The sequence below is a fragment of the Rhinolophus sinicus genome, chromosome X, assembly GCF_036562045.2.
Source record: "Rhinolophus sinicus isolate RSC01 chromosome X, ASM3656204v1, whole genome shotgun sequence".
NCBI classification, from domain to species: Eukaryota; Metazoa; Chordata; class Mammalia; order Chiroptera; family Rhinolophidae; genus Rhinolophus; species Rhinolophus sinicus.
In genome coordinates, this window is record NC_133768.1 from 54,878,264 (window position 1) to 54,887,824 (window position 9,561).

Sequence of the window (9,561 nt, forward strand, 5' to 3'; positions counted from 1 at the left end):
TCATAGGAGTTCTTTATGTAGTCCATATATTAATCCCTTGTCAGATACATAATTTGTTAATCGAGTCTCTCATTCTGGGGGTTGCCTTTTCACTGTGTTGTTACATGTACTACACATGCTTTATCCAATCATCTATCCAAAAGACACTTTGGTTGTTTCCATGTCTTGGCCACCATGAATAAGACTGCCTAGTAATAAACTCAACAAAGGATGTGAAGGACCTATAGACTGAAAAAATACAAGACATTATATTTAGGTCTTTAATCCATTTTGAGTCAATTTTTTGTATATGGTGACAAACAGCAGTCTAGTTTCATTCTTTTGCAGTGGCTTTCCAATTTTATTGAAGAGGTTTTCTTTTCTCCATTGTATGTTTTTTGCTCTTTTGTTGAAAATTAGCTGCCCATATACATGTGGGTTTATTTCTGGATTCTCAATTCTGTTCCATTGATCTGTGTGTCTGTTTTTCTACCAATACCATGCTGTTTTGATTATTGTGGCTTTGTAGTATAATTTGAAGTCAGGGAGTGTGATACCACCAGTCTTGTTCTTTTTTCTCAGGATTGCTATTGCTATTTGGGGTCTTTTATGATTACATACAAATCCGATGAATTTTTGTTCTATTTCTTTTTTAAAAAATGCCATTGAGATTTTGATAGAGATTATATTAAAATCCATACATAGCCTTGGGTAATATGGCCATTTAAACTATGCTGATTCTTCCAATCCATGAACATGGAATTTTTTTCCATATTTTTTGTGTGTGTGTCTTCTAACGTCTTACAGTTTTTCAATCTATAGGTCCTTCACATCCTTTGTTAAGTTTATTCCTAGGCAGTATTATTCACAGTGGCCAAGGCATGGAAACAACCAGAGTGTCCTTCAACAGACGATTGTATAAAGAAGATGTGGCTCACATGCACAATGGAATACTACTCAGCCATAACAAAGGATGAAATACTGTCATTTGCAACCACATGGATGAATCTTGACATTATCTGCTAAGTGAAATAAGTCAGACAGAAAACATTTAGAACCATATGATCTCACTCATATGTGGAATATAAAAACAAAACAAAACACAAGAAACAAAAACAAAAAAAAATAAAAATAAAATAAAACAAAGCAACAAATGAAAAAGACAAACAAAAACTCATAGGTACTGACAACAGTTTAGTGGTTACCAGAGGGAAAGGGGGGAGAGGGAGAGGTAGAAGAGGATATACCGGGTCAAATATATGGTGATGGTAGGAAATTTGACTTGGTGGTGAACACACAATGCAATATACAGATGATGTATGATAGAATTGTACACTTGAAGCCTATATAATTTTACTAACCAATACATCAAATTTAATTTATTTTAAAGTACCCATTGCATAAGGAAAAAAAAATCTAGAATACATAAAATAGCACCACGTATGGCACATCTAAAGGGTGGTTGTGGCAGGTTCCAGAGCCCACTGGGGCAAATCCCACTCCATGGTGTCAGCTCCCACAAGGAGCTCATATGCTGTGAGCATGGCCAACTTTTATAGCCAGTAAGACTGAGGGTCAATTCTACCCCAAAACTTTCCAAAAGCATTCAAGGCTCAACTACAACAGGAAAGCACACAACCCACACAAGGGGCACTCCTGTAACACCCAGGTCAGGTTACCAGGGATACTGCAACACTGGGCCCCACAATATACCTACTACATAAGGCCACCCTGCCAAGATGGGGAGATGTAGAAACAAACACGGTGAGGCAGCCAAAATTAGAAAACAAATGAATTAAATAAAATGGAGGCAAGTAATCTACCAGAAGCAGAGTTCAAAACAATGATTATAAGGATGCTTAAGGAACTTACTGAGAACTTCAACGAAGAGATAGTAAGCATAAAGAAGGACACAGAAACATTTTTTTAAAAGTCAGATATGTAGCATACAATAATGGAAATGAAGAATACCATAAAGGAATCAACAGAAGATTAGTTGAAGCAGAATATCAGGTCAGTGATTTGGAGAACAAAGTAGAAGAAAATACCCAATTGGAACAGCAAAAGGAAAAAAATAATTTTTTTAAAAATGAGGATAGTTTAAGAGACCTCAGCGATGATATCAAGAGTAACACATTTGCATCATAGGGATACTGGAAGGAAAAATGAGAAAGCATGGGATTGAGAACCTATTTGAATAAATAATGACTGAAAACTTTCATAACCTGGTGAAGTAAATAGACATACAAGTCCAGGAAGTGCAGAGAGTCCCAAACAAGATGAACCAAAACAGGCCCACACCAAGAGACATTGTAACTAAAATGACAAAGGTTAAAGACAAAGAGAATCCTAAAAGCAGCAAGAACAAAGCAACTAGTAACTTACAAGGGAGCTCCTGTAAGATTGTTAGCTGATCTCTCAACAGAAACTCTGCAAGCCAGAAGGGATTGGCAGGAAATATTCACAGCAAAAGAAAGCGAGGATCTACAACCAAGACTACCCAAAAAGTCTATCATTTAGAATCAAAGAACAGATAGAGTTTCCCAGGGAAGAAAAAACTAAAGAAGTTCATCACGACAAAGGAAAGTTAGAGGGACTTCTTTAAGATTAAAAAAAAGATAAAAAATATAAATAATAAAATGGCAATAACTATGTGTCTATCAACTATTACTTTCAATGTAAACAAATTAAATTCTTCAATCAAAACATAGTGTGGCTGAACGGATAAGAGAACCGTTATGAAAGCTGCCTACAAGAGACTCACTTCAGATTGAAAAACACACACAGACTGAAAGTTAAGGGATGGAAGAAGTTATTTCATGAAAATGGGGGGGAAAAAAGCTGGGGAAGCAATACTTATACCAGACAAAATAGACTTTAAAACACAGGCTATAACATGAGACAAAGAAAGATCCAGTAATCCCACTTCTGGGTATTTATTCAAAGAAACCCAAAATGCTACATTGAGGGGATGTTTGCATCCATATGTTCATTGCACCATTGTTTACGATGGCCAACATGTGGAGGCAGCCTGGGTGTCCATGAATGAATAAAGAGGAGGTGGTACATATATACAATGGAATATAGCTCGGCCATGGAAGGGAATGGGTTGTTGCCATCTGTGATGGCATGGATGGGCATAGCGGGTACTATGCTGAGTGGGGTATGTAAGACAGAGAAAGACAGATGCAAATTGATTTCACTTATATGTGGAATCTAAAGAACAAAACAAACAAAACAGAAACACTCATAGATAACAGAGAACATTTTAATGGCTGCCAGATGGGAGGGATTGGAGGTGGATGAAAAGGGGAAGGGATTAAGAAGTACAAATTGGTTGTTACAAAGTAGTCATGGGGATGTAGGGTATAGCACAAGGACTATAGTCAATAATATTGTAATAACTGTATAGTGTTAGATGGGTACTAGATTTGTTGGGGTGAGAGATGGGAGGGGGGTTGTGCTATCGGGTGAAAAAGGTGAGGGGATTAAGAAGTACAAATTGGTAGTTACAAAATAGTCACCAGGATGTCAAGTAAAGCATAGGGAATATAGTCAATAATATGGTAATAGCTATGTATAGTGCCAGGTTGGTACTAGACTAGTTAAGGGGATCACTTCTTAAATTACACAAATGTCTAACCACTGTGATGTAGACCTGAAATTAATGTAAAATAATAATGAATGTAAAAAAAATTGAAAAAAAGTGTTGGCGAGGATGTGGAGAAAAAGGAACCCTCGTGTACTGTTGGTAGGATTGCAAATAGTTGCAGCCAGTATGGAAAACAGTATGGAGTTTCCCCATAAAATTAAAATTAGAACTACCTTATGACTCAGCCATTCCACCTCTGGGTATTTAGCCGAAGAAATACAAGACACTAACTTGAAAAGATATATGCACCTTTTGTTCATTGCAGCATTATTCACAATAGCCAAGATATGGAAGCAACCTAAGTGCCCATCAATCGACAATTAGATAAAGAAGAGGTGGTACATATATACAATGGGATATTACTTGGCCATAAAAAAGAATGAAATGCTACCATTTGCAACAACATGGATGGACTTAGATGGTATTATGCTACATGAAATAAGTCAGACAGAGAAAGATAAATACCGTATGATTTCACTTATATGTGAAATCTAAAGAACAAAATAAATGAAGAAACAAAACAAACAGACTCATAGATATAGAAAACAAACAGGGTTGCTAGATAAGGGTTTTGGGGGGCTGGGCAAGAAAGGTGAAGGGATTAAGAAGTACAAATTGGTAGTTACAAAATAGTCACGAAGATGTTAAACCCAGCATCGGGAATATGGTCAAACAATATTGTAATTTCTATGTCTAGTGCCAGTTGGGTAGTAGACTAATTGGGGGGAATCACTTCATAAATTATATGAATGTCTAACCACCATTCTGTACACCTGAAATTAATATAAAATAAGAGTGACTATCAAATGTAATTGGAAAATTAAAAAAAAATAAAGTAAGGAGGAGAGATAGAAAAACAAAAGTGAAACAAAAAGAGATGTGATGCTATTTTAATTTGAAAGGCATATGGTAACTTACTCTTTATTTAATAACTGCTCCTGTGTCTTTACAGATGGTAACCATATTACCAATTTTTTTCTTCAAAAGATTCAACATTCCCCAAAACCCTCTTTTTAATCAAGCATTATCCAGATAATATGAACATTAGCCATATTTTTGAGCATTAATTATCATGCCCATGCATAACAGTCTTGGGTTTGGTTTGCAAATAAGTAAGGGAATCCTTCTATGAGCCTTGGTTCACCATTCATACATGTGTGTACTCTGTTACTGAGTGCAGTCTCAATTAACAATAGTAATTGTGTTGAATATTCAGTTTAGTTAAAGATATAGATATGAATTTTCTGGTTCTGGGTTTTATTATAACATCAGAATTTAAGGTGAAATAGTCCATGACACTAAACAATATTTACTGGATATTCATATTGTCTTAATTATTGCTGATCTCAGATATTATTAAAAATGTTACTGGATGTAAGGTTAATTTCACATGGGAGCTTGGATCAGATAATTTAGAATATGACTAAAGATATAAAAACAGAAATAAGAGGGGTAGTAGAAATAAAGGACATTAGTAAAAAGTAATGAATTAATGTCTCTTTTGTAAAATGATTATATTTATTTGGATTTTACAAATAGGCCAACAGAAATCAGAGATAATTTCCATGTATAACTATATGAGTTTTCTTTTATTGTTCACCTCTTTTAGATTTTAGTATTATGTATTTTAAAATCATAGTCTCAAATTTTAGGAAAGAATTATTGATGCAGATTTTAATTAATATCATTTCCTGAATTCTCTTTTGTTTGGTGACAGAAAAGTTTGGGGATAAGGAATTAAATTCAGATTAAAATGGGGGAAATAATCCAAGGCTCTTGTGAAGATAAATAGGAACTCTCACAGGGGCAAAATATAGGATAAGACTATGGTCACTCTAATAGCAAATAGTATTAAAAACCAGTGCACTACATTTTCTAAAACTAAAAGGTAATTCAGATTTACTTAAAAAATGCATGCTCTCATATAAACAGGATTAGGCATCTGATGTATAATTTTGATAAACAGAGAATAAGAGAAAAATGAAGGCTCTCCACCCAGCATACTAAATGAGAGACGGTGCATTTTCCACAAAACATTAAGATGTTAATATGTGAGATTTCCTCATGGGGAATCTCAGTACTGAGCAAAGAAATGCATGGTGTTTTAGAAAGGAGATATATTTTTGACATGCTTTGAGTGTCCTCTGGTGGCTGAAAAGAATTTTGTCATGTATTTACCTTTTACATTTATTAGTCACACTACACTTGATTATTTATAAGGTATTTTTAATTCCTTCTATTAGACAAGTATACATCTTATCAATGCTTATTATTTCAATGTTAATACTATTGGACTTCTCCTCTCAATTGTATTCCTAAACTCTTTAAGGTATGATCCAAAAAATGATTCATGGTCAACTGTGGCGCCTCTGAGTGTTCCTCGTGATGCTGTTGCTGTGTGTGCCCTAGGAGACAAGCTCTTTGTGGTTGGAGGATATGATGGACATGCTTATTTGAACACTGTTGAGTCATATGATGCACAGAAAGATGAATGGAAACAGGTACTCTTATTAAAAGTACTCAAATTGGTATATTTCAGGTTTTAATAAAATATTTTTTAATATACGTTTGGAATTAATTCCATTCTCTTACCCTTTAGGGCCTAACCAGATTTTCTTAGTGAAATTTATAGTACGTGCTTTATCTATGCTATATGAAATTACTAGTTGATCTTAAGTGATTATTAGCAGGATCCATCAGTACTTAAATGAAAGGGGATAGAACCATCTCTTGACTGCATGGATCATTCATTTGACAGAAAAGTGAGTCAGGTTCAATAATTCAAGAGCCTTACTTTCTGCCCAACTTTATATGTATGTATTATGACTTGAGAACCAAGAGCAATGTCCTTGTCCACCCATATCTGCCCCATGTTATCAGCTGATGCCCAGGAGAAAAGTCTTTCAGTCCCTTCCTCATAGAGATTGTATAAACTGTGACAGTCTTAACTCAATCAGTCATTTAAGAAAATTAATGCTCAGTAAGAGACTGGAATTAAACAAACTCAAGAGTGCTGGGCATCTAACAGAAGGAATTACAAGGAGAGTACAGAAGGGGCACTGAAAGCACATCTAGGGGATGCAAAGCAAAATTGATGTGCCTGACAGTTTTTTCCAGTGACAGTGCTATATTTATTCCAAAATGTCTAGTGGTGTTTTGCTAGTTACATAATGGATTAATAAAAACATGAAGTCTGATTAACTCTTCACCATTTCCACAAACAGGCAAACCTTGTATCTGGTATCCAACGTCACCTTCCCTTATACTGATTTCATGCTGCTCTATTTTCTACCTAGTGAGCTGGTTACTGTTCTAAATAAATGTGTTAATATACTGACAGCTGATAATGGGTTTCCATCTCCTTCAACAATTTGATTTACTAAGACCCTTGGAATCACTTAAATTCTGCCATGTAGATAGCTCTTTACTTTATCAATACTTAAGACCAGCTAGAAATGGAAGAAAACATTTTAGCAAACAAGGAGTTAGGTAAACTACAATAATCAAAATATTTGTCTGAGCCGGTGAAATTTACTTTTCTGAAAAATGTAAACTAGTACCTAAGAGACCTAGATTCTATTCCTGGATTTTCACTGTTCTATTGTGTAATGTTGGAGAGAGTAAAACAGTACTAACAAATAATGGAATTATAACTACTGTATGTCATTGGTAGTTATAAAATGAGTAGTCACAGAGATATAAAGTACAGCATAGGGAATATAGTCAATAATGTTGTGATAACATGTATGGAGGCAGGTGGGCATTAGACTTACCGGAACACTTAAGTTATATAAATGTCTAACCACTATGCGGTACACTTGAAACTAGTATAAAATAAAATTGAATGTCAACTGCAATTGAAAAATAAAAAGGAAAAAAAGTGAAAAAATAACTACTATATGCCAAGTTATTTTCATTCATTGTCAGTTAATTCTAACTTATTCTTGAAGTATTATTAGCTGTAATTTTTCAAGTGAGAAATTACCAGAGAGGTGGAACTTACTCATTATCACCTGCTCCTCAAACTCAGATCTACATCATTTTAAAGATTATATTTTTTCTATCACACTGGACTGTTTTCTGGGCTACATTTTCCCTTGTCTTTATGTGAGATGTAGATTAGACCAAGATAGCTAAAGACTGCATCAACTCCAACATGCTATATTATGCTAAACAGAGAGTTCATTCAAACTTCATTACTTTTCTTGTTTGTATTTTGTTTGTTTTGTTGTTGTTTTCTGTGTTAGGAAGTTCCTGTTAACATGGGAAGAGCTGGTGCATGTGTTGTGGTGTTGAAGTTACCATAAAGCTATCTTTATCAAAGGGAAGGAAACTGGATATTTTTTTTAGAAATGGAGTAGGAAGAAGAGAAGAAGAAGAAAACTGTTATTTCCTTCAGTTAGTAATCAAACATGAAAATTCTTCTGTTATTTTAATATGTAGTTATAATTGTTCTAATTTGTGAAGCCAAAACAAGTTTCTAAACAAACGTTACCTATAAGAGTTAGGTTTATATGTTGTTACAGCTGATAATATAAATGGAAGTCCACTAGTCTAAGTTTAGCCTCATTACTTTAAAATGTTTACAAGAAATTGATAATGGCCAAGATATGAGAGGTTATAGAAGAATTGTTAATTGTTAAGAGTCTGAGAAGTTAAAAACATTTTCTATTTCTTAAAAAAAAAGGTACTCTATTATGTGGAACATAACTAATATAAAACAGAACATCTAAAGCTTAAAATATAAAGTCTGATTTTCAGTAAGACATCATTCTCTTATTCAAAAAAAAATGTCTCAAATAGCTAAATGATACCTCACATTTATCAAGAAGAAAGCTTTTACTGTGTTGAGGGAAAACAAAAACTCATTGACATAATTTGTTGTGATTATCACAGTATGTTAAAATTTTCACAAGCTTACACTTTTAAAGTACCATCTTCCAAAGCATACACAAAAATGTGGTATTACTTAACATGTTGTCTTGTTAGATTTGTTACCATCAAAATATTACTGGTCATTTCATATACATAATCCATATAATAAAACAATGAATGTTTATCATATTGATGTAAACTGTGACCTTAGCTTTAAAATTTCAGGGCCTCACTTGTATAGAAAGTAATATTCTCCTCAAACATTTCTGTGAACTCTGTCAATATCTATCATTGTTTAACAAATTTTCAAAAACAATTTTTAAAGTGCAGTAAAATTGAGATGTTCTACAATATTACACTTGGAAACACAAAAATATTCAATCCATGATAAATTCTGTAATTATCTTTTATGTACTAATACACGCTTCTCTGTTAATGTTATATTCATACATCAGAAAATGTTAAGGATATATGCACTACAATAAACATTTTTGAATTAAAAAACAACAAAATGGATAGTTGGGTAGTATTTTACCTTTAAATTTTTACTTCCATTATCACATTACAAAAATATTTAAGGTAAAATGTTAAAAAAAAAACTTCTTTATGAAAGTAACTTTAAAAGTAATGTACAATTTTAGAATTTCTGCAATATGTTCTTTTAAACAAGCTTTGTATTGTAGTATGTGAAACCAACAAGTAAAATCCAGAGAAACACTTATAAAATGTACCACTACTTTTTGAGTTTTAAAAAAAAAAGAGCAACATAAGTTGTACAAAGATATTTGTACTTTGACAAATTGAATTTAAATAAAATCTATTTCCTCTGGTTATAAAGAGTGTGGCTTTAAATTATGTCAAATGCAGTTTGAAATGACTTTTTAATATTTTTATCCAAACAGCTAAAATACCGTATTTAAATATAAAAATATAATTGCCTTCCTTTGTTCCTTACCCCTGCAATTGTCTTTAATTCTAAACAGAGAGCTATTGACATCTTGAGTTCTAGGGGTAAAGATGGAGACATAGATATGCTATGAAAAAATAAAAGACAC

The 9,561-nt window shown here is 33.4% G+C and overlaps 1 protein-coding gene across 1 annotated transcript in view; it reads left to right on the forward strand.

The window, feature by feature from the left end:
* The window catches only part of KLHL4 (kelch like family member 4), a 118,043-nt gene extending 108,700 nt beyond the window's left edge, over positions 1-9,343 (forward strand). The window contains exons 10-11 of the mRNA XM_074323668.1: positions 5,961-6,132; positions 7,879-9,343. Of these exons, the coding sequence (XP_074179769.1) occupies positions 5,961-6,132; positions 7,879-7,938 (232 nt within the window). The 3' untranslated portion in view covers positions 7,939-9,343. The remainder of the gene's footprint in view (positions 1-5,960; positions 6,133-7,878) is intronic.
* The last annotated feature ends 218 nt before the right edge of the window (positions 9,344-9,561 follow it).